A 26,672-nucleotide genomic window follows, 5' to 3' on the forward strand; every position below is an offset into this window, starting at 1 on the left:
CAGTTCCAACACCACATTGACCTGCACACTGCCATGCTCCCCACTTCATGATCATAATGGACTGAACCTCTGAAATTGTAAGATAGCCACGCCAACTAAATGTTTTTTTTTTTCATAAGTGCTGCCTTGGTTATAGTGTCTCTTCCTAGCAATAGAAGCCCAAACTAAGACAACTTATATACAGAACTTGCCAATTAAAAGAGAACCTAGTTGGTTGGGTAGATGACTCAATCAATAAAACAGTCACTCTGCAAGAATGAGTACATGACAAAAAAAAAACAAAACAAAAAGAAGCCAGGCGGTGGTGGCGCACGCCTTTAATCCCAGCACTTGGGAGGCAGAGGCAGGCAGATCTCTGTGAGTTCGAGACCAGCCTGGTCTACAAGAGCTAGTTCCAGGACAGGCTCCAAAATCACAGAGAAACCCTGTCTCGAAAAACAAAAAAACAAAAACAAAAACAAAGAATGAGTACATGAACTTGATCTCCCTAGCAACCCATATAAAAACTAAATATAGGGACTCTTTGTACCTGTAATCCCTGTTCTGGGGAAGGGGACCCCAGGGACTTGCTAGCCAGAGAGCCTCGCCAAATCAGTGAGCTCCAGGTGGGTCAACTGAGAACACCCATTGTTGACTTCTGGCTTCTACATGTTTACACATATGCAGACACACATACACATACAAATATACGAACATACCAATAAAAAGAAAAAATAATATTATGGTGGTTTGAATGGGAATAGCACTCACAGACTCATGCGTTTGAATGTTTGGTCCATAGGGAGTCACATTATTAGGAGGTGTGGCCTTATTAGAGTAGGTGTGGTCTTGGAGGAAGTGTGTCACTGTAGAGCCGGGCTTTGAGGTCTCATATATACTCAAACCATGCCCAATGTAACAGTCTTTACTTCTGTTGCCTGTGGGTCAAGATGTAGAACTCTCTGATCCTTTTTCAGTACCATGTCTGCCTGCATGCTGTCATGTCCTGCCATGATGATAATGAACTAATCTCTGAAACTATAGGCCAGCCCTAATTAAATATTTTCATTTATAAGAGTTGTCATGACCATGGTGTCTCTTCACAGCAATAGAAACCCTAACTAAGACAAATATACAAGTGAAAAAGTAGAAAGAACTGGAAAGTCTCCAGGTTTTGCGTGGGCTCCTCTCCCCGCCATGCTGTCTCGGTCCACCCAAGAGAGCTGCATTTATTTATTTATTTATTTATTTATTTATTTATTTATTTATTTTAATATTTATTTATTATGTATACAATATTCTGTCTGTGTGTATGCCTGCTGGCCAGAAGAGGGCACCAGACCCCATTACAGATGGTTGTGAGCCACCATGTGGTTGCTGGGAATTGAACTCAGGACCTTTGGTAGAGCAGGTAATACTCTTAACGAGAGCTGCATTTATTAAATGCAGGCATTTTAATTTGGTCTAATCTGCTCTAATTGGAGTTATTTGTGTCGGCACAGGGGCTTTTCTTAAGATTAAACGAAGCAATAGCCATGGCTGCTCTGGACTCTTCTAGATGCCTCTGGTTGTTCTCTCTCATCTCCACAGTGAAAGACCTCCCCACCTATGGGGCAGTCATTTCAGGGGTTCCATTGTGCTCTCACTTACAGCATGGTGGTCAAATCCTAGGTATGCAAGCTTGATAGTCTGAGTTGCAGCCCCAGAGCCCACATTAGAAGCTGGATGTCGCTGCATGTGTCTGTCGTTTCAGCGCTCCTGGCATAAAACTAGAAGTGCAGCCATGAGAATCTCCTGGAAGCATACATCCTGTATCTGCAGTGAGTGTGGCGGAACAAGATGGACCCTGCCTTGCGAAGGTACGAAGCTGTAGCAGTTCCTGAAAGTTGTCCTCTACTTGCGTGTTCACTGTGGCATGTGCATGCCCACACTTAAACACACATCACACATAGGTACAGAGTTTAGAGTTTCTTACTCTGCTCTTGCTCCTGGAAATCAGCTCCATTGCTTTTGGGAATTTCCTCAGCATCATGTCCTGCTTTTATAGATGCTCTCTTAGGGTTTCTATTGCTGTGAAGACTCCATGACACCAGCAGATCTTATAAAATAAACGTTTTCCTAAAGATTCTTCTAAAAAAAAAAAAAAAACTGAGTTACCTGTTAGCATGGGTCTCCTTGTCACACTTCTTTTCCCCTAAAAAGTCTAGTTATTCATGAAACTTTGTTCATCCATCTAGTTTGTAGAATTCTTTTAGTAAGTCCCCTAAAAAACAGTCTTTGAAATTTTAATTGGGATTGCATTGAATTTATAGACTAATTAGGTGAGCCTCAACAGTGTTGTAATTGTGTCTTTCCACCCACTACTCCTCGTTTATTTGCGTCTTATTTTATATCCTTTCATTGTGTTTCAAATTTTTCTTCATAAAGGTCTTGAGACTTTTTATTATACTAATTCCTAGAAAATTTACAGATCTGTTGGGTCTGGGTATTTTTGTGATTTTAACTGGTACCTTATTTTCTTTTACATTTTATGATGAGTTATTTCTAGATTAAAAGGGGCCACTGGTATTGGTCTTTTTGCCCCCACATCTTGCTGAACTTTTAATTCTCTGATTAATTTTAATGTCTTCTCTATTCTCTTCAGTTTACCATATAAATTCTCATGCTATGTAAAAATTATGAAAATTTGCCTCGGTCCCATATTACTTGTGATATAGATTCAACTGTGTACACAAGAGACACAAATAACGATGGCTGCAGGAAGACAGAAACTTAACCAGACAGGGTGGTGCACATCTGTAATCCCAGCATTTGGGAGGCTGAGGCAGAAGGATTGAGAACTAGAGGCCAGCCTAGGCTACTTAGTGAGTTCACAGCCAGCCTGGGCTATAAAACAAAACTCTGTCAAAAAAAAAAAATGGTGAAGGGCTGGAGAGATGGCTCAGAGGTTAAGAGTACTGACTGCTCTTCCAGAGGACCTGAGTTCAATTCCCAGCAACCACATGGTGGCTCACAGCCATCTGCAATGAGATCTGGTGCCCTCTTCTGACCTGGTGCCCTCTTCTGACCTGCAGGCATACATGCAGGCAGAATACTCTGTACATAATAAATAAATAAATAAATCTTTAGGGAAAAAAAATGGTGAACACAAATTTCATTCCTATGTAAGAGTCTGGGCATAGCAGATTTGGGATGATTCAGTAGCCCTGCAGTCCTCAGACTCCTGGCTAGACCACCTCTCTCAGCTGTCCTCCTCACCATAGCACTGAAGACATGGTCTCTTCATACCTTCCGTGTTCAGAGGCATAGGACAGACTGGGGAAGTGATGTGCAGACTCTTACTTTCAACACACTAGGCAAAATCTAGCTTTAGATGTTGTGAAATCATGTCACTTCTTTATTTCATTCTCCCATGAATTTCTGTTTATCATGATTTCTTTCAAACTTCCTGTAGTTTTTTTCTTTCCTAGTTATTTGAAGTGAAAGCTGAGCCTACTCATTATCTCTCTTCCTTGCTTCAAATTACAGTCATATCTATGAATATCCCCCTTAGTTTAGTTTTAATTTTATCATAAAAATTCACCATGTGCGACTTTGGTTCATTCAGTCCTAAGAATTCCGCATTTTCCCCTGTGGCAGAGTTCAAAAGACCACGACTCCCTAGTGTTCTGTCTGCCTTGCTGTAACATTCGAGGACCTGGTATCCCTGACAAGTCACTAGTGAGGAGTGCTTGAGAGGTCAGAATCCTGCCACCAAATATCAACCTCAGACCTCCAAATGTAAACATGTATCACACATACACACCACATACACCACACACACACACATCATGTACTCTACACATCATATACCACATATGTACACACATACCCCACATACACCACACACATACACATCATATACCACATACACATACACCTCACATAGCACACACACACACACACACACACAGAGAGAGAGAATTACTTAGGACATGAAACTTCAGTAATATATAAATGTGGGTGGCACTATTTCATGGGCTTGGTCCCAGACTGAATAAAAACGAGAAAGTTGGGGCCGGAGAGATAGTCCAGTAGTTAAGGTATATACTGCTCTTGAGGGGTCTCAAGTTCAGTTCCCAGGACCTGTGTCAGGTAGTTCACAGCCACCTGACGCTCTGGGGATCTGATGCTTTCTTTGGGATCCCACAGGCACCCGCACTTACACGTGCACATACCCACACAGACACACATGTGCACGTGAATCTGGATCGATAATAAAGCAGTTCGGAGATGGAGAAAAGGCTCAGCAGTTACGAGCAGCTACTGTTCCCGCAGAGGTTTGATTCCCAGCCTCCACCTAAAACTCCATTTCCACAGAGCCTATGATACATAGACATACTTAAAAGCAAAGCATTCATACATGTAAAATAAAAGAAATAAATCTAAAAGAATATTTTAACTAATTTCTTAAAAGGAGACAGCTAGTGAGCAGCATCACTCACCCTTCTCTGCTCTTGACTGTGATGTAACAGCCACCTTAGGCTCCAGCGTGAACAGCAGCGCCAAGAGCCTGCCGCCACGCCTTCCCCACCGTGATGGACTGTACCCCGCCACGCCTTCCCCACCGTGATGGACTGTACCCCGCCACGCCTTCCCCACCGTGATGGACTGTACCCCGCCACGCCTTCCCCACCGTGATGGACTGTACCCCGCCACGCCTTCCCCACCGTGATGGACTGTACCCCGCCACGCCTTCCCCAGCGTGGTAGACTGTACCCCGCCACGCCTTCCCCACCGTGATGGACTGCACCCTAAAACTGTGAGCCAAAGGAAACTGTTCCTTCCTAAAGTTGCTTTGCCAGGCGTTTTACACAGCAGCAGGAAAAATCATTAATATATTCCCACAGCCGCATCTCCTTCTGCCTCCAGCTGAGAGAGGTTCACTGAGACCTTCTTGTGGCATCATATACACGCGGATAATTTTGCAGCTCTTCTGGGTGTACTCGGATGAACATATTCTGTGTCTAGACTGTAAAGTTAGATTTACCTCCACTAATTTTTAAAAAGCAATCATGTTGCTAAATTTTCTCTGTTGGAGGTGGCAAAGTTCTGATTTGTCAGCCTTTGAGAACATGCTGAAGTCCCCAACTGTGATCTTTGGCATCTGTTGATTCTATAACAAGGGGCTTCGTAGACGTCAAGGCTGTAATGCTTAGGCCATACGCTGATTAATGTATCTTCTAGGTTTGTTCTTCTACAGCATGAGACACCTTGCCTTGCCTAACATTTGATTGTCATTTTGCCATAAGTAGTTTTGGGATATTGGGGGATTTTTTTGATGGGGTTCTGTAGCCTAGGATAACCTTGAACTTGACCTTCTGATCCACCTGCCTTTACCTTCCAAGGGCTAGAAGTACGGGGATGTGCCACCAACCCAGTGTTATGTAGTCCTGGGGACCCCACCCTAGGGCTCTGTGCACACTATGCCAGAACCCCACATCCACAGCCCTAATATGTTCTGTGTGATGCTAGGTCACTGAGTTTTATTTGTTCATTTGATGGACATATCTCTTTTCATTTATCATTTCCATTTTGACTATGACTTTTTTTGTGACGGTGTAGATAATGCATTGCTGGGTCTCAGAATTCATTCACTCAGCACATCAGAGCCTCTCTGGTATTTGGCCGCCATCTTTCTTTCACAGAGTCTGCTCCTCGGATACTTAATTGAGTCTGACTTGGCCATGATTCTGTTAACATACATTGTCTCTTGGTCAGTGTTGGTTCTTGGATAGACAGGAAGAGTCTAGGTGCTACTGTGCACCTCTCCCAGGAAGCCCTGAGGGGAGGTAGTCCCTCTGCCTGGCTTTAGTCCCTGCTGACAAACATCTGCCTAAGGACTCTCTGTCACTACAGAGTAGGAGCGATGAAGGCTGTGACCTCAGGTAGATGGGTGTATAATCAATGTGACTCCATCTGTGTGCTTGCTGGCCTGCTGATTGATGAGTTGTCGTTGATGATGGCTTTGTCCCAGGTCTGAGTCCCCCATACAAACCAAGATCTACTACACGTACAAGCTGTGCGCCTCTTCTACCAACGCAGTCTGCAGGGAAGATGGAACCCAATAAAGCCAGTCCTAGCCCATCCCGCCTTCAGTCTCCTCCTCTACCGACTCCGCATGCCTGGCCCTGAATCAAACAACAACACCCTTTCACCAAAGATTTGGAGGACCAGGTGCCAAGTGAGACTTGAGCCCCATCACCCTCCCTGTCTCTCCTGGGGCACCTACAGAGCAGGGATCAGAAGGTGCTGACTTCCTTGATCAAAAGGTAAATTCTGCAGAGCTTACGATGGATTTGCTTTTCTTGTAAGAAATCATACAGTTCGTCGCCTATAAACCAACCGAATTTAGATATCAAGAATCCCGTACAGGGAAGCTGTCTGGGAAACAGAGGCCCTTTATTCTCATTTTCAATAAGAGGCATATTCACATGACTCAAAGCTAAAGTACATGTATGAAATGCTAATGTGAAGTCCCCCTCCACATGTAGCCACTAATACTTGTTTCTTATTCATCTTTCCGGGGTCTCATTAGATGAATACAAACAAGGATAAGGATGAATTAGAGATGCAGGTTTGCAAGCGCGCGCGTGCACACACACACACGCACACACACACACACACACACACTTGTCTTCCCACAAATGCTGGCTTACTACCCACCCTTCGATGTTTGCTATGACTGTCTAATGGATCTTCCTCATCGGGAAGACTCGTCATTATTTGTCACAGCTGCATAGGCCCCTGGGGCGTGGAGAGCTGTCATTTATCTAACCATCTCTCTTCGACAGACATTGAGGCTGTTTACAGTCTTCTGCCATCACGATGCTACAGTAAGCAACGCAGTTTAAAGAATGGGGTGGGCGAGATGTGCTGATCGGTCTTGGCATTTCACCGCAGGCACGTTTGCCCGTAGTCTCGCTCCCCCACTGCTATTTCTTCACCCTGCATTTTTATTTCACTGGATGTCAACTGTTGATGCTTTATTGCGGTTTGCACATTGTTCAGGGTCATTTCAGTGGTTAGACTTGCACAATAAAATAGAAAAATGTGCATCTGTGGAAGTCTTGAAAGTTAAGGGCAACCACAGCAAATCTCCCATTTGCTGGATGCCTTCAGCAACCCTGGGGTGAAACAGCAAGGGAACAGGGGTTCTGCAGGCTCAACACAGGGGGCAACTGGATGAATATGCTTCTTCTCTGCCGCAGGGCACCGTGCCTGCCAGTCTCAGAGCAAAGGACAGAATAAAACACATAGGAACTTTCTTCTCGATGCTCTATAGCTTTCAAAAATCCATTGCTGCACACTTGTAATCCCAGTGCTCAGAAAGCTGAGGCAGGGGCATTGATTATAGGCCAGCGTGAGCTACATAACAAATCCCTGTCTCAAAAAGACAAACAAGTGCTAGTCTTTGGTATCTATACCCAAGATAATTGAAAACATGCTCAGGTAGAGGTGTGCACACACACACACAAATAAATGTAATAAAAAATTAAAAGCAAAACAAAAGGAAAAAAAACAAAATTTTACCGGCAACCACTTCACTGATATCAGTCTTTCTTATCAGCACTATTAGGCACCAAACCATTTTTCTCTATGATCCATTTTTCTACACGTTCATGTGAGTTGAGCAGGGATGACATCATGAGGGTGACATCATGAAGATGGAATGACAAGGCACTGAGCTAGGTGCCTGGGTCCTTGCTAAAGCATTTACATTTCACAGATGAAGAAACCAATGTTCAGCCAATCCGAGAACAGCTGACAACTATGGGTACCAATAGGAAGGAGAGATAATGCAGACTGACAAGCAACAGGAACAAAACACACTTCCTATTTGCTAACAGTAACCAATTTGTATGTATTATTTTGTTTTTGTTTTTTTAATTTATAACAGGGACTGGGCAGATTTACCTGGACCAGTAGGTTGTTCTTCAGTGGCAGGGTCCTGATGGGAAGGTGCCATGGGATGAGAAAGCTAGAGAAGATGTCTCATGCCACAGAAGATTATTAGGAAGTACAGCATCGGGGGCTGGAGAGATGGCTCAGTGGTTAAGAGCTCTGGCTGCTCTTCCAAAGGTCCTGAGTTCAATTCCCAGCAACCACATGGTGGCTCACAACCATCTGTAATGATATTTGGTGCCCTCTTCTGGCCTGCAGGGATACATGCAGGCAGAGCACTGTATACATAATAAATAAAATTTAAAAAAAAAAAAAAAAGAAGTACAGCACCGAATATACTGTTTTCAGAGGAAAATGGTTAAGATCAGCATAGAGCTAAGTCAGACAATGTTGACAAAGAGAAGACAGGATACCTCAGACACAGCTGCCTTAGAACTGATAATCACAGGCCGGAGATGAGTTGAGTTCTCAGAAACAGTGACTAACTCCTTCAAGTCATTGGCTCCAGTCTCAGACTGGCCTTGCCAAGTCCACCCCTGGACAAGGACACAGAACTAAAGCTCCCTTTGTCCTTTTGTCAGGGACTCTGAGAAAGTCTTAGATTGGTCTGGTGACCCACAGCAGATGGCTCAGTGGGTGTATACACCGGCATCATACACACAAAACAATAAGGAAAAAAATGTTCACAGGTCAAGATACAAAATACCAAAAAGGGGTTATGAAAATGTACTGAAGAAATATTTTAAAAAAATGAAAACAAGAGAATCAGTGAGAAAAGTCACCTTTTACCTGGCACATGTTCATACAGGTATACATTTCTCTAACATTGTTTTGGTAACAACAAGAACTATGTAAAAGTAAGGCTTAAAATGTGTCCATTCTTTAAAAAAAATTTGAGAGAGAGAGAGAGAGAGAGAGAGAGAGAGAGAAGACATGATATTGAGAGAGTTTGTGGAAGGGGACTGTAGGGTGATTTGGAAAAGGAAAGGGTTGACAATCATCTAAATATTATTAGTATTAATTTATGAAATCAATTAGTTATTAAATTAATTAATTAGTATTAATGTATAAAATTACCAAAAAGGGGGCTAGAGAGATAGCTCAGAGGTTAAGAGCATTGCCTGCTCTTCTAAAGGTCCTGAGTTCAATTCCCAGCAACCACATGGTGGCTCACAACCATCTGTAATAAGGTCTGGTACCCTCTTCTGGCCTGCAGGCATACACACAGATAGACTATTGTATACGTAACAAATAATAAATAAATATTTAAAAATAAAATAAAATTACCAAAAAGTACATTTAAAAAATCATTCAGAGAGGCCAGGCAGTTGTGGTGCATGCCTTTAATCCCAGCACTCGGGAAGAAGCAGAGGCAGATGGATCTCTGTGAGTTCGAGACCAGCCTGGTCTACAAGAGTTAGTTCCAGGACAGGCTCCAAAGCTACAGAGAAACCCTGTCTTGAAAAACCAAAAAAAAAAAAAATCATTCAGAGATAAGAGTGGGCAGAAAATCAGTGTGAACCCAAGGGCCATTCCTTTCCACTAGGCCACCCTGGCATTCACCTAGGATGACCTTTGGCATGGATCAAGCTCTATCCTGAGAGGACAAAATATACTTGAAGACATTCTGAGGGCATAAGAGAAAGACTTGATTAGACTGTAGCCTTGATGGGAGGTTCTGCTGGCCCTGTAGGGTTTTCCCTGTGGTTTATGTTTATGCTTCTGTTAGAGTTTCCTTAAGGAGCAGCATCAACACACAGACATGCAACCCAGTCCTCCTGTGGGACATCAGCAGCAGTGCACTTACTCCAGGGTGAGCAGTGATGCTGTTTCCCTGGCATGACCAGGACCACCAAACAGTACCTGTGAGCAAGCTGGCAGGGCACTGTACTGTTGTGAGTGACAGTCCCTGCACCGGCTTCTGTCCTTGCTAAAATTCCTTCCCTAGAGGGACTGTAAAGCAACAATTACCCTCTTCCCAACAACAAACCAAGGTACCATTCCACCCAAGTTCACTTTGGGGCAACATAGAATGTACTGGGCTTCCTTACAGAGCCTACTGCAAAGAGCCAGCATGGCCTAGGCAACTCTAACAAAAGCAAGATTTTAGTTAGGTGCTTGCTTGCTTACAATTTTAGGTTAGTCCATGACCATCATGGCAGGAAGGAGACAGGCGTGGCACTGGACTAGTATCTGAGAATTTTCCATCCTGTTCCACAGGCAGCAGGCAGAAAGAAGTAACATGAGCCTGGAGTGGGCTTTTGAGACCACAAGCCAATCCCTGCTATGGCATGTTTCCTCCAATGCCACACCTCCTAATCCTTCCCAAACTGTTCCACTAACTGGGAGTCAAGTATGTAAATGTATAAGCCTATGGTGGGCATTCTCATTCAAACCACAGCATTGTACACGCTGGCCCCCATAGGCTTGTAGCCATATCATAAAGCAAAATGTGTTTAGCCCAATTCCAAAAGTCCCCATAGTCTTTAACAGTCTCAACACTATTTAAAAGTCCAGTTTCTTCTGAGACTCAAGGCAATCTCTTAGACTATAAAACCCTATCAGATCAAAATCAAAAAGCAGACCACATACTTCCAACATGCAGAGGCACAGAATATACATTACCATTCCAAAAGGGAGGGAAAGGCACATAGTGAGGAAACACTGGACCAAAGAATGGAAACCAGCAGGTCGGTCAGACTCCAAACTCTGTAATTCCATGTCCAATGATAAAGGGTTTACTAGATGGCTCTTCCCTTACACGTCTCATTCTCAGGCTGGCTCCACACCTGGTCTGTCACACAGATGTACACCATCTGACCCCACAGGGAGCATCTACTTTGTCTGCATCCAAATGTGTTGAGTGTGACCACCTTATCTAGTCTCCTGAGAGTCCCTACTCCAATTTTGTCATGTGAAATGAAAACTGCTACTAGAGGAAATTGAGAGCAAGCAGAATGGCCTCAGCACCGTGGGGAAATGTTGGTTCCTGTTGCCATGACTACTGACACTAGTGGGCTGGAGAAAGCAGTCACTCTAAGGGGCCCCTTCTTAGTTCAGAGCAGCCTTCCCTGCAGCCTTAGCTGCCTCAAGACCCAATATGTTACAGTCCTTGGGCCAGTACTGGCAAAACAACCAGTACCACCATTGGGTTTGAAAAGTCCTTTGGGATAGAAGAGTCTAATCCGAATAGATAAAAGTCATTCAAAAGAAATAGTATTTTGTTTTTAATTTGAACTTTTTCAAAAAATATTAAAAAGGAATTCAATTATTACCTCCAGCAGTATTATCTCACATCCTGTGCTGGTGACAAGTCTCAAAAAACAAAAAAAAAACAAAACAAAAAAATCCATTCTAAGAAATATCTTCCCTCTGCATTATAATTCTTGTGGAAGAAATTCTGGAAGGCAGTATGACTAGAATACTATTCAAATTTGGATTCACCCTATCCACATGTGCCTCCAGAAATTTCTCCTCAACAACTGTCAATTTCTTTTCAGTTTCAGCTGTTAATTCTCTGGGGCTCTTTGAGTCTTTATCACCATCTCAGGTTTTGTTTAAGTGAATTATTAGATCAGGTGTTATCCCAAAAGCCAGTGGTAGGCTGGAAATGTCTCCTAACAACCTTTGAAAGTCACTAAAAGTCTGCAACAGGTCTCTCCTAATGTGTGCCTTTTGTGTTCTAATTTTCTGTAAACCTATTCTGTAACCTAGGCAATTAACAGAATCTCATCTTTGAATCTGGTAACATGAAGTTATTTCAAAGTGCTCTGTGGAGTCAATGTTTGGGGGGAAAAACTACAAGAGGACAGAGTTTTAGAAAAGAAAATCCCCTCCTGATCCTTACCCTGAAATGAGTCCAAAGCACCAGGGCACACTGACTACATTACCTGTGGTGTTCTGTGAGAGTCCTTCTGACCGCATCAAGGTGGGCACACAAAGACCAACCCCACCCACCCAGTTCCACCCACTTCACCTTCCCTTCACCCCACATGCTGCGCACGCCCAGGCCCCAGCCTCTGAGGCTTCTATAGGCACAGGAAGCCTCCCTCTGTTGTTGCGGAACTCCCAGGAGCCTGGCCAGAGCAGCACCAGAGAACAAGTCATTCACCCTTCTCCCAGCTGGTAAGATGTACTAGGGAAATTGAATCCCAACATACGCGTGCCCGCTGAGCACTAGGGGAAACCACCATAGCAACTGTATGCCTCAAGTCAGATGCTGTTACCAATGGCAATACAAACACACAGGGCAGACATGCTGGCTGTTTAGGACAGTTCTGGTCTCCAGCATGTCCCACGTTCTGACCACAGTCTTGATCTCTAGAGTAGCACACAAGTCAGGCCACAGTCCTAATCTTCAACATGTTCCACACAGACAACAGTCCTGACCTTCAGCATGTCCCACACAGTCAGACCACATCCTGATCTTCAGCATGTCCCACACAGTCAGACCACACAGTCCTGGTCTTCAGCATGTCCCACACAGTCAGACCACATCCTGATCTTCAGCATGTCCCACACAGTCAGACCACGGTCCTGGTCTTCGGCATGTCCCACACAGTCAGACCACGGTCCTGGTCTTCAGCATGTCCCACACAGCCAGACCACGGTCCTGGTCTTCGGCATGTCCAATACAGTCAGACCACACAGTCCTGGTCTTCGGCATGTCCAATACAGTCAGACCACACAGTCCTGGTCTTTAGCATGTCCAATACAGTCAGACCACACAGTCCTGGTCTTTAGCATGTCCAATACAGTCAGACCATATCCTGGTCTTCAGTATGTCCCCACAGTCAAATGACCTCTGTGCAGGACAGGGGAACCTATGTCTACTGTCCTCTTTTCCAGACTGTAACATGAATGGGCTGGCTTGTTTGTTGTTGTTTCTGTCCCGCCCAGTACCCCACAACTGTTTATCCCCAAAGAAAATCACACATAGGTCTTCATAAATTATAAAGCTGATTGGCCCATTAGCTCTAGCCTCTCACTGGCTAACTCTCACATCTTGATTAACCTATTTTTCTGATCTATGTTAGCCATGTGGCTCAGTACCTTTTTTCAGTGGGGCGGATCACATCCTGCTGCTTCAGTGGTCTGGGCAGGAGAGTGAGGAATCAGCTTCCTCCTTCCCAGAATTCTCCTGTTCTCATTACATCACTTCTACTTCCTGTCTAGTTTTCCTGTCTATATTTCCTGCCTGGCCAATCAGCATTTATTTATAACATGATTGACAGAATATAGACAATTCTCCCACACCACCAGACTTTCCTCAAACGTCATTATCACGCATCCTTTTCCTTTGTTTGTTTGAGGCAGGGTCTGACTTTGTAGCTCAATCCTCCCTAGTTCTGCAATTATAGGCACAAACAGAAACACACTGCCTGGGACACTTGAAAAAAGAATCAGTCCAGCTTTGAGAGAACAAGTCTATCTGGCCGGATTCAAGCAAGCAGCACGTACCAGACTTAGAAAACTACCTATTGTTGCAGACATTTGTATGTGAACATGACTGGCAGCTGCCCCTCCCCATGATTTTGTGACTTTTACCTTCAAGTGCCTACTTTCTAAGGTCTCTGTCACAAACCCTACCAGGAAACACATCTGGAGACTTCTTCCCTCGCCTGAAGAAAACAAGAGCACCAACTGAGGAGCTGCCCCCAGCTCAGCAGTATTCTCACCTTTACAAATATGAGCCACCTGCACTGGAAAAGGGGTTGGCTCACAAACCACTGATTTGGTGATCCTCCAAGGTCTCTTCCAAGTGTCACTTGACTTTCCAGTTTTGATTTTTAAATTCCCCTAATCAACAAGCATTTGATAAGCACCTTACTCAGTGGCAAGACTCTGAGGTTAATAAACCAGACACTAATACCAAGACACAGGAACCCCAGTGACATTGCAGGATGTAGCTCAGATGGTCTGGTGCTTGTGCAGTATCATCAGGTCCTGGGTTTGATCGCCAGCACTGTATAAACCAGGTGTGGAAACACACACCTATAATCCTAGCATTTGGGAGAGGAAAGGGAATGCAAGGTTCAAGGTCATCCTCAAATACACATGGAGTTCAAGGGCAGTCTGGGCTATGCGGCTTGGAGGCGTTAAAACAAAGGGAGAGAGGTAACAGTGATAAAAATATATATCTAGACAAGTTAACTGAAATAGTTATGCTCCCCAACTATTAAAATGAAGTAGCAACAAGGGGCACTCGGCTGGCATGGACTCCTCCAAATGCCCCTTCCCTGCCCATGACTCACAAGACACAAGCAGAATGATACAACTCAAACTTGTTACAAGTAGAAAAAGCTAAATATTTTATTAAAATACACATGAGGAACCTCTGTTTTCCCCTTATTCTGACAGTATTCGAAGTCATATGGAAACTAAGTGAACAGTAATTAATTGTCCTGGAGGAAACGAAGGTCAAAAGAAATCAAGAGAACCCAACTTGGCTAAGTGCTTCCCTGGCGGGGACAGTGTCCTCAGCTAGAGGAGGTGATTGGAAACTGTGCTGCCTGGGGTCAAAGGAAGCGCTATCCAAAGCGGTGCTTCTTCTCCACCTTCCTGACGCTGCAATGGTTAACACAGCTCCTCATGCTGTGCTGACCCCGACCATACAATTATTTCATTTCATAATCCTAATTCAGCTCTGATATGAAGGATTGCCTGATATGCAACCCCCGTGAAAAGGTCCCTGGACCCCAAAGGGGTTGAGAGCCACTCTCTAAACCCTCAGTTTAGAGGCTGCGGGGTGACAACACTTTAAGAAAGGTGAGAAACAACAGTTTGCAGCTTGAAAAAGAGCATCGATGTCGCTGTTTTATTCACACCAATTAGAATACATACACAAAAATGTGTATTATATGTTGCTTTAAAAAAAAGTCCATGTTCCATGAGAACTATGTGAACCACATAAAATGTTTCTGCTATGTAACAAAAGAGGAAGTCAGCATTCCCAGTGTTTGTTAGGAAATAGTTAGACAAGGAGTTTATAGTAAACAAAATGATGTTACAGAGCAGTCTGCACCAAGCAGCTCTACATCCCAGCAGCAGGAAACCCACCCTTTCAAACCCTTTGGTACAAGTAAAATTAAACTGAAGAACGAAACTTCCCACTCTGGTTGTCTGTGAACTGGAAGCTCGGCCGTGGTGCCGGCACAGACACCTCAGCTCACAACGAAAGCCTACCACGTGCTCGCCTCTCGGGGGGGTAGACAAGCCAGGAGAGGCCACATCATCTAAGTGCTTCACTCCTTCTGTAGAGTGACCAGGCTCTCAGGGATGGTGTTCGGCTTCACAAACTCAGGTCAGCTTGGCTGAGGAGCCTACTGCCATAATTATCATGCGCAGGAACAACTCTACCAGGATGGCTCAGAGCAATTCACATTTAAAGCACAGTGCAAGCTTCTTTTCATTTTGTTGTGAAGGTTGTGAAGTGTATCTCTACGTTGTCCTGGCTGTTCTGGAACTTGCTATATAGACCAGAGATCTACCTGCCTCTGCCTCTCAAGTGCTGGGATTGAAGGCATGTGCCACCACGCCCAACCTAGCATATATAAGCTTCTGAAAAATCATGTTAATACAGTTTCTCAAGAAGTACATATTTAAATAAAAATAACATATTGCATTAATACAAAGAAAAACGTTAAGTTTAATAGCCCACTGACAATAGTTTCAAAAAATAGAAATAACCATTTACAGCTACTAGTATCTCTTCATTAGGATTCACTTAATTTTGGTAACTACACGACTAAACAGATGTGAGAATTTTCCACAGCATTATTTTATGGTTGCAGTTTTTCTTCTATACTGTCCAAATGCAGTACTGATTTTCTTCCCCAGTATTTTTCTGTTCTGTGCCTTTTAAAATGAATTCCTACATCTGAGAAGCCGAGGTCAGCAACTGCTGCTGAGTCACTTCTGTCATCATCACTGGAGCCAAGAGGGTGGGTCACCACGGGGCCTCCCAACAATGGCACTCGTGCTGGAACTTCCTGGAAGACAACAGAGTCTTTAAAAACTCTCAATAATAACTGCTCCCTCCCATCGTGAAGTCAAGCCAGCCACATGCTCGACTTGACTAACCAACGCCGCTATAGCTCCGGAGCTCCATCAAGCCCAGGGTCTCCAACACACCTTCCAAAAGGATCTGTGGGGTCTTGGGAATCAGTGAGGACAAGAAGCATAACAAAGCTGGCCGTGGTGGAGCACACATTTGATGCCAGCACTGGGCAGAAGCAGGGGAATCTCTGTAAGTTCAAGGCCAGCCTAAGTTACATAATAAAACTTTGTCTTTAAAAAAAAGAAGAACAAAAAGGCTGGGTGGTGGTGGTGCACGCCTTTAACCCCAGTACGTGGGAGGCAGTGAATCTCTGTGAGTTCAAGGCCATCCTGGTCTACCAAGTTCCAGGACAGCCAAGGCAACACTGAGTGGCACTCCTTTGAAAAACACAAAAAGATGCTAACGTGTAGCCCTTGCCCGCAATGCCATATGATAAATAAATTGATCAGAATGCCCAGAAATGGATACTAGGCAAATGATAGAGGTATCAAGTAAAAAGGACACAACATTCAAATACAGTACAGGAAACAATGACTACTTATTCAGGGAAAGTCAAGTCCCTCTCAAGACCACACATTTCTAGAGTTAAATGAAGAACTAAAAACAAGCAAAACTAAATATCCAAGTAGTCATTAGTTTTAAAGCATACCACCAATCTAACCTAAAAATAAGAGACAAGTAACAAAGCAGACAGAGACTGCAGGATATCATCCATCAGTTTAAGCAAAAATACGTCGCACAGCCACAGGCACACGTGCACACATCCAACAGTCCCTGCCCCACACCTCCAGGAAATGCACAAAGGTCAGGAGGCAACTGACAAAGAAATGAAACTGGTAGGTTAAATCTATCAAAGCTACTCAAGTTCACTAACAAAGGGAAAACAAACAAGATGGCTCAGCAATTTCTGAACTGCCAGAATTCAAAAATAGCCACAATTAGTATTATCAAGAGGAAATAAAAACTGGCATTATACATTAACAGTAGATATGAAAACTGAGGGGGCCGGGCGGTGGTGGCGCACGCCTTTAATCCCAGCACTTGGGAGGCAGAGGCAGGTGGATCTCTGTGAGTTCGAGACCAGCCTGGTCTACAAGAGCTAGTTCCAGGACAGGCTCCAAAACCACAGAGAAACCCTGTCTCGAAAAAACAAAAAAAAAAAACAAAAAACAACAACAAAAAAAAAAAAAACAAGACAAAAAACTAAATTATTAAAAAAAAAAAAAAGAAAAGAAAACTGAGGGGCTTCTCAAGAATGCAACTGAATAGTAAGAGCAGACTAGAAAGCCTTTCAAAATGTGGGATATTCTAGATCTAACAGTGCCACTCACAGGTGTATCTCAAGTCAGAGACAAGCAAAAGCACGTAAAGCTACATGTCAAAGTTATGTACAATAGTGAAGGTGGATATGTTGGGGGAAGTTACCTAACACTCAAAAGTGGAGGATAAATTAATAAATAAAACTATGAAATACAATTCGATAAACCCATTCAAAAAGGGCCAATGAGATGGTTCAGAGTGAATAAAGGTGCTTATGACACAACCTTACAATCTGAGTTTGAGTTCTGGGACCCCATGCTGCAAAGAGAATACTTACTCCCGCAGGCTGTCCACTGGCTTCCACATATGCACCATGCATGGCACATACACCCAAATATAAATACATAAATGTTCATTTAAAAGCTTTAAAATATCTAAATAAAATAAAGAAGTTGAACCACATTTACATATAATCCATTTATAAATACAAACAAAAATCACACACAGGGCTGAGCATGTAGCTCAGTGGTGCAGTACGCGCAAAGCACTATGTTCAATCTCTGTACAACAAAGACGTCTACGTAAATGTATACCCCAATGGGAAACCTGACACAGAAAAGACAGGCTACAAGACAGCAAACAACATGAAATACATAAACGTAAGAGAAAAGCTGGGCTGGAGACATAGCTCAGCCACTAAAGATACTGCTGCCCTTGCAGAAAACCAGCGGTTCTCTTCCCAGCACCCACACCAGGCAGCTCACAACCACCTGCAACTCTAGCTCTAGGGGATCCAACACCCTCTTCAGGCCTCCACTGGCTCCTGTATGCACATGGTGTGTATATACACACACACACACACACACAAAATCATACACATAAAATAAATCTAAAGAAAGTTTGAAAAAATTGCTTCCAAGTACATGAGGTATTTGTTGAACAAAGTATGGCAGCTCCAATGGACTGTGTCAAAGGGCAAACTAGCGCCTCAGCAATCGCTACTCCATACACACCATCCTCTGACCAACACCTCCCATCCTTCATATGTGGTCAGTGATTCTCCAGCCCCACCCTATCTTGCCTATCCCTGGCAAACACAAGTATCTGCTGACTCTAAACCTTGCCTAGGTAGCACAGCAGGGCCAGAGAAGCCAGGCCACTGTAACAAAGTCATTAACTTCAAATTTATGATCAAATTATCGGGAGGCATTCCAACCTGCAATAAAATCCAATCGCACTGTCCCAGCAGGCCCCTCGTCTTACTCTCCGCCGATGACCTTCCCACACACTCCAGAGTCAGAACCTGTCAGAGCACGCCTCCCTTCGCCCGCCCAGCCTGTACCTGCACCCACATAACCCATCACCTCGCTCTTTTCCTGCAGTTCAGCTCTTGGCCGCACTTGGCTGCGTTCTCCCTGCCTTTCCGAATGCCCACACTCCAGTAACCTTCTCCTCAATTCTGGAACATTCCTACCGGCAAGCTAACACCTTCCTATCCCACCTATTCCATTCCCTACTGCCTTACTTCTGACAAAATTCCCTCTCCTCACCTTTGACCTCTGGCCTGACAGTAAAGCAACTCTGATCACCAGTAATGACCTGCATCTGCACCTGCCTGAAGCCTGTCCTCTGACCCTTGCCTGCAGCAATCCTCCCTTGCTTGGGCTCAACTTCTGGAGTCCTTTCATTCCAGGGACCCCTGCTCTTCCCCACACTCCTTCTCCTGAGTCTCTGGATGGCAAATTCATACTGATGCCTCTGACGTCATCTTTAGCGCTCAGATTTCTTTTCACCTTCAGACCAACATTATCAACTACTGACTCCACAAACCAGAAGTGATTACCCACCACCCCACCATCCAAACACCTGCTCCTTCATGGGCCCTGCCAGGAAAAAGCACCATCACGCAATTCCCATTAAATCCCACAGGCATCCTCCATAACTCTCCTTTCCTTTACATCCACGGTGACTTCACTGGTGACTCGTGAGAGCTCTTCTCCGTAAGAGACCCAAATTCAGTCGTCTCTCATCAGTCATCTCCTGTGGCCAGAGCTCCAGTCACCACTGTGCCAGCTTAAATGGCCTTTTTTTTTTCTTCTCCTTTTTCTTTCTCTCCTCCATTCTCCTCTTACAGCTGGCATGGCCTGGTCTGTCTTTTAAACAATAATAAAATTGTCCTTAGGCTTCCAGCTGAGTCCCCTCCTAAATTCTAAATGAGAGTAAGAATCCCGAGAGGACCTGATTTCCTCTATCGTCTTATCACAAAGGGACCCTACAATTTTAGCAGCACAAACACCAGCATTACACATTTAATAAGGATTAACTCACCCAGTAAAACGCAAGTCTGCTCAATGCTGGGGCTGCTCTGGACTAATGTTCATTGTTCGATAAATTTCTTTAAGTAACAAGAGGGCAGTATCTTCAGATTCCCTAGCAGAAAGAAAACAATAAGAATTAGTAAGGAGGTAAGTGCCCCACACGCTATTCTACTCGGTTCTGAATGGGCAGTTGACAGCAAAGCATGGAGCCCAGAGCAGTCTTTAAAGCCTGTATGGACTCCAGTCAATTCCAAAACAGTCATGCTGGGAATCTCCTCAGTGATGGGGACATATGGAAAAATAGCTTTTAAAGACCTTAAACTTCTGCCATTAAAGATACCCCTATAGGGCTGGAGAGTTGGCTCAGCAGTTAGGAGCATTGCCAGCTTCTGAGTTCAATTTCCAGCATCCGCATGGTGGCTCACAACCATCTGTAATGGGATCTGATGCCCTCTTCTGGCATGCAGGTGTATATGCAGGTAGAGCACCATATACACAGAATCAAAATCTCTCAGGGAAGAAAAAAAGATACTCCTATAAAATCACTGCACAAGCACCCGTGGTCTCTGGTCAGGGCAGATGACACGCTGACACACTGCCACCTTGTGGATTACTGAATTCTATGCAGACTTAGAAAAGTTGCCAACAAGTCAGAAATGTAAACTGCTGGCCAAGTCTCTCCTCAGTATCTGCATCTGGATTTTTTTTTTTTTTTTTTTTGGTTTTTCAAGACAGGGTTTCTCTGTCCTGGAACTAGCTCTTGTAGACCAGGCTGATCTCGAACTCACAGAGATCCGCCTGCCTCTGCCTTCCAAGTGCTGGGATTAAAGGCGTGCGCCACCACCGCCCGGCTTGCATCTGGATTTAAAAGAAGCATGAAAGCAACAACAAAAACCTAAAGGGGGAAATGTTTTTGACTGTATGAGTTCAACAGGTGACTCTATTAAGTCCATCACAAGTAGGTAATTAGTAAAAGACCCCCACTACAGTGAAAACATTGTACTAGTTAAAGCCATTCAAGGAGAATCAAAGTGAAAAATACTTACCAATAGCATAAGTGACTCTGAAGAGCGAAAAGATATTCATTAAAACTCTCTATTGGCTTTTCTTGAAGAACATAGTCAATCCGGCGGCCTCCATTTAACATTCCAACCTTTCCTAAGTAGTCCTCATCCTTGGAAAGTTCTGGACTTTCAACAATCTTTTCTGCTAGAATTTAAACCATTTCAATATCAAAGTCAATCAATTATTCTCTAACTTTAGCTGACTCTCTGGGTTCAATGAATATCGCCTGACACTCATAGCAACTGAGGAGCTATAAGGCTCACTCCCCATTCCTCCAGAGAACAGGGGAAGAGGGCTGGTTCCCCGAGATAGAGACAGCAACAGCTGACAGAAGTTGTGAAGGGGCGAGAGAGCATTGCAGAAAAAAAAGAAGCAGAATTAGAATCTGAAAATCACAAAGCAAGATGATCTGGCATTGCACATAGAGTCTCAAAACCACAGTTCAGCAGGAGCAGAAGGATGGACTTTACAAAGCCTGAACACAAACTTAGCTCTCAACTCATAGTCCACCCTGACTTAACGACCCAAAATAAAATCTTAAAATTGCAGAGAAAAGCCCAAGAACTATCAGGTAAAAACTTCTTTAACAGTTAATGAAGGGTGACATGGAATCCAGAGGACATATTCTCCTTCACAGGAGTTACCCAATCTGATGAGGTTAGAAAGGGACACTGCCTCCCACAGATTACACGCATTATGCTCTTCAACAACATGTCAGGGAAATGCTTCCATAGCAAACATACCTTCCACTACTTGCTTTTCTTCCTCCTCTTTGATTTGATTGGCCACCTTTTCCAATTCTTCTTGCAACTGCGTTGAAGAGGTGTGAGCACGTGCAAATTCATTGAGTGTCTGCCAAGCACTTTTCAGAGAGCTGATAAAGCCCTGCTTCAAATCAGATCCCATTCGAGAAAGGCTCTCTTTCAACTCTAAACAGATTCAGATGACACACCAAGTTAATTAGCCACTGGAATTCTATGCCCTAGAAATTAAAAGTTAATCATGTCACCAGACTACTAGGGCCTCCTTCTCCCTTAAATCTTTTTTTTTTAATATCTGCTTTTTTAAATATTTATTTACTTATTATGTATACAATATTCTGTCTGTGTGTATGCCTGCAAGTCAGAAGAGGGCACCAGACCCCATTAGAGATGGTTGTGAGCAACCATGTGGTTGCTGGGAATTGAACTCAGGACCTTTGGAAGAGCAGGCAATGCTCTTAACCTCTGAGCCGTCTCTCCAGCCCTCTCCCTTAAATCTTACGGGAGCCTCTTGGAACCAGGAACTCTCAATAGAGTAAAATGCTGATTTGCATTGTATTTTTTTGAGACAAGATCTCACTATGAAGGGCTGGCCTTGAACTAGAAATCCTCCTGCCGCAGCCTCCAAGTGCTAAAATTAGAGGTATGCACTACCATGCCTGGCTTTTTGTTTGTTTTTGACGCAGTGTCTTGGAGCTTCAAGCTCCTCACATCTCAGACTGCTGAGCACTGGGGTTACAGGCATAAACCACCCCAACCAGTTTTTTTTAAACAATTTGATCCATCCCAAACCTACAAAATTTTTTCCCAAAAAGAAGTTCAAATACCGTAATACAGACATAATCCTATACATTTTTTACCAGAAATTTTTTAATCAGGCCATAACAGCTGGGCATAGGGGCACAAATCTTTAAATCCCAGCACTCAGGAGACAGAGGCAGGTAGATTGATCTCTAAGCGCAAGGCCAGCCTGGTCTACATAGTGAGTTCCAGGGCAGCTGGGACTATGAAGAGAGAGACCCTGTCTCCAAAAAAAAAAAAAAAAAAAAAAGCCTGTAAAACTTTAAAAGTCAGTTTTCTTAATTTGTAATAGTGAGATAATTTTGAAAATATCAGATTCTAGGCTGGCAAAATGACTATATAAGGCATTTGCTGGAAAGCCTCACAAGCCAAGAGAGATCCTAAGGACCCATGTAGGAAGGAGAGAATTGACTTCTACAAGCTGGTCTCTGACTTCCACGACACTATGACACATATAAATGTAATTTTAAAAATAAAACTAATTTTTAGATTGTTTTGTTATTTGTGTGTATGGGTATTTTGGCTTTGTGTCTGTGCACCACATGCGTGCAGGGCCCTCAGAGACCAGAAGAAGATATTGATTGGATCCTGCGAGACTGGGGTTGCAGGAGGCTGTGTGGGTGCTGGGGTAGACTCTGGGTCCTCCGGAAGGGCAGTCAGTTCTTCTAATCACCGAGGCGTCACTCTAGCCCTTGTAAATTTTTTATTTTTAAAATCCAGATAAAGGAGCCCAGCAGAAGTGGCACACACCTTTAATCCCAGCACTCAGGAGGCAGAGACAGGCAGATCTCTCTCAGTTCAAAGCCAGTCTGGTCTACAGAGCAAGTTCCAGGATAGTCAGAGCTATAACACAGAGAAACCCTGTCTCAGAAAAACAACAACAACAAATGGAATAAAGGAACTGAGGAGACAGCTCAGGGTAAGTGCCTGCCGTGAGAGCGTGAAGACCTCAGTTTGAAGCCCAGAATCCATGAAACCCATTCAGAGTAGCATATGCCGTGTACTTTGGAGCTCCTGAGGGTATGAAAGGTGGTAAGAGAACCCTGGAAACTGTAGGCCAGCTGGTTTGGCACATGCAGCAGATAAAAACCAGAAACCACATTTCAACGAGGTGGAAGGAGAGAACAACCAAAGGTGTACTCTGACCTCATTCCATTTATGAACACATACACATCTACATCATGTGCACACATACACACACACAACTGTGACGACCACAACTTAAATTTCCAATTTTGAAAACAAGCCCCACCCCTTTGACACCTGTTTGTCTAATAATCATATTTAAATCACCCTGCAAGCTAACAAATTTCTAATTTTAACTTCTAAAAATTTTAATTTTATTTCTCTTTTTTAACATTTATTTATTTTTGTATGAGAATATATACCTTTTTAATGTTAGTCTTCTTCTTTCCAAAAATGACACACTACCATAATCTAATCAGAAGAGGGCTGGAGAGATGATTCAGTGAGTTAGAGCACTGGCTGCTCTTGCAGAGGACCTGCATTCAATCCCAGCATCCACGCGGTGGCTCACCACCATCTATAAGCCCAGTTCAGGGAATCCAACACCCTGTCCTGACCGCCATGGGAACCCACGAGGGAAGAGAGAGCTGGTTCCTGAAAGCTGTCCCTGACCTCCACATGTTCACAGTGGCACATCAAAGACATCACACACAATAAATGTTCATAATTCACCACAGTTTACAATATCAACAGGAAAGGACAACTATGTGGGGTTTTTGTTTGTATTGTGCTTTGTGTGACAGGGTCTCACGTGACTCGGACTGCTTGTAACTCATTTTGTAGCCAAGCACACCCTTGAACTCCTAATCTTGTGCCTGCTCTGCAGTAAGTGCCCAAAGCAGTTGCTTCTTACCTAAGTGAAGCCTCTTTCTGCCTTTGTGATGTGGAATGAGAACAGCTTTCAAGTCCAAATCTGGAGCCACCATGGGTTCTAATCTGTACGCCACCGGATCAAGCTGCGAGGAGAAAGAGCACAGAAACCCGTGAGTGCTTATTTGGAGTTACACGCCATAGTTAGGGAGGCAAACCACTAACTGGCAAGCCAGAGACCGACTTCTTGCCACACCTTACTCAGCTAATGGCAATTACAAGATTTTAAATTTGTAAGTGAAATTATTTATTTATTTATTTATTTATTTTTGATTTTCGAGACAGGGTTTCTCTGTAGCTTTTTGGTTCCTGTCCTGGAACTAGCTCTTGTAGACCAGGCTGGCCTCAAACACACAGAGATTCGCCTGCCTCTGCCTCCCGAGTGCTGGGATTAAAGGCGTGCGCCACCACCGCCCAGCTGTGAAATTATTTTGCAAGCAAAGCAACCAACATATTTTTTTCCTTTGAACAAAAGCTTTCTGGTAGAAATACCTATTGAAAAGTGCATCAGACTCTTAGGAGGGACAGCTGAGCTCTGCAACTCATGACTGCCATTGATTTCCAAGAGCCTGAGAATGTCTGGATGAAGAGGACAGAGCTTTCATCTTTTTAAAGCACAAAGTAAATTCAAGCCACTCACCGGATGGTAAATATTGAAGAAGCCTTTGCAGGTAGGGAGGCGGTAGTTCTCATCGATCCTATCCACACCGCGGATAGTGAGGAACATGCCGATTGGAGAGCCCAAGGCAAAGAAAATCTCCGGCTCAAAGTCTAACGAGTTGTAAGTGACAGAAACCTAGGAAGGAACAACAATAAAAACCATTCTTCCGCAGTCACACAGACAAACCCTTTGGATTTTTAAATGTTCTTGGGTCTGCACTGGCTCAGGTCCAAACTGCAGAACCTATAGTCACCCTGTTTGGGCCTGCTTCTACTCTTGGTCAAGTTTCTTAATGTCTTTTGCCTCTGCCTCAGTTATAACATGGGGATTTTCACTGAACTGAACTCAATATAGTGAAGAATGAATAACTAAGGCCACGGAAAGCACTCGTCAGCACAGAGAGGGGTTCTGTGTTAACGCTATTACAACTCTGTCTTCTTCATAGGAAGCTAGAGGCGGAGAATAAGAAAGCTTGGTGTCATCCTAAAAATCAGCCAGGTTACATAAAACTCTGTCTCAAAAAAAACACTTAAAGCAAGTTCCCCGTCAGAAAAATGGTTTGTCCAAAGAACCACTTAGGATAGCTTACATGAAGCATCCCGAGGGAAGAACAGATATCTGTGTGATGACATGCTATGTTTACAAAGTTTATTATTTATTTTATTTCAGGAGCAGAAAATGTTTTGCCATGTTAGTATTTTGGGAACGAAGAGCATGATCCAAGAACAGAGGTCCACTAACAGAACAGATGAGACAGACCATCATGCCCCACTTCACAGGTGAAGACAGCGAAAGGCAGGGAAGTGGCAGCCCTCACCAAGAACGCAGTTAGTAACACAGTGCAGACTTGGACTCTCAATCAAGACTTTCTACAGACACTACTAGGCCGCCCTCCTAAGAACCAAACTTCATATCCTTACATATCCTTTATCTCTGAAAATTCAACATTTTTTAAAGCTGGACAGTGGTGGCACACGCCTTTAACCCCAGCACTTGGGAGGCAGATCTCTGAGTTTGAGGTCAGCCTGGTCTACAGAGTGAGTCCCAGGACAGCCAGGACTACACAAAGAAATCCAGCCTCAAATAAAATAAATAAAATAAAATCCAAGTTTTGCTCCACCATGAGGAAAAAACAAAGCTAAAAGAAAAATCAGTGTATAAAACAAGTATTTATAACTCACATGAGAAGAGGCTAACAGCCTTAATATTTCAAGATTTCTTTTTTTTTCTTCTATTCTTTCCTTTTCTTAAGGTAAGTTCTCACTGTGTAGCTTGGGCTAACCTTAAAGTGCTATGTAGCCCAGGCTGGCCTGGAGGGTACAACCTCTTGCTGTGGTAGCCTTCAAAGTGCAGAGGTCACAGGCATATATTGCCATTATAGTCTGGAGAATTTGTATAAAGAGACATGTAATTCAATAGAAATCAGATAAAATCGATACTTTGTAATAAAAAATAATGTCTTAAGAAACACAAGTGAGGCTTGAGGGTGGCTGGACAGGGAAAGCATCTGCTTCTGATCCCTAAAACCACATAGAGATGCCAGATGTGGTGGTGCATTCCTGAAACCCCAGTGCTGGGAGGCAAAGACAGGAAGCTTGCAGGCCAGCAAGTCTAGCCAAAGCGGTGACTGACAGATCAAGGAGAGATCCTGTCTCAAAGGAAGCAACCATTGTTCCTGAATATCCTACCCAAGGTATCCTCCAGACTCCACACACAAACACACAATGCGTTAAAAAAAAAAAGGGCTCAATAAATACAGTGTGATACCATGTTGCCATTTTCCCTGTAAGGTCGTCAGAAACATAAATGAAATACAAGAAGAAAAAGCAATTCAATTTTTATGTTTAAAAAATTACTTCTTAGCTGGGCAGTGGTGGCACATGCCCTTAACTTGGGAAGCAGAGACAGGCAGATCTCGGAGTTAGAGG

The 26,672-nt window shown here is 43.7% G+C and overlaps 1 protein-coding gene across 5 annotated transcripts in view; it reads right to left on the bottom strand.

Annotated features, from left to right (window-relative positions):
- Positions 1-15,551: 15,551 nt before the first annotated feature.
- Sec23ip (SEC23 interacting protein) overlaps positions 15,552-26,672 on the bottom strand; it is a 47,108-nt gene continuing 35,987 nt past the window's right edge. For 3 of the 5 annotated variants that reach the window (XM_057778203.1, XM_057778207.1, XM_057778206.1), the window contains exons 14-19: positions 24,724-24,879; positions 24,067-24,169; positions 21,369-21,554; positions 20,607-20,769; positions 19,571-19,672; positions 15,552-15,914 (exon numbers count right to left, since the gene is read on the bottom strand). In XM_057778203.1, the coding sequence (XP_057634186.1) occupies positions 19,591-19,672; positions 20,607-20,769; positions 21,369-21,554; positions 24,067-24,169; positions 24,724-24,879 (690 nt within the window). In that variant the 3' untranslated portion in view covers positions 15,552-15,914; positions 19,571-19,590. The remainder of the gene's footprint in view (positions 15,915-19,570; positions 19,673-20,606; positions 20,770-21,368; positions 21,555-24,066; positions 24,170-24,723; positions 24,880-26,672) is intronic. The other 2 variants (XM_057778205.1, XM_057778204.1) reach the window with 2 other exon arrangements.

Source organism: Chionomys nivalis, chromosome 8 (assembly GCF_950005125.1).
Source record: "Chionomys nivalis chromosome 8, mChiNiv1.1, whole genome shotgun sequence".
Classification (NCBI taxonomy): domain Eukaryota; kingdom Metazoa; phylum Chordata; class Mammalia; order Rodentia; family Cricetidae; genus Chionomys; species Chionomys nivalis.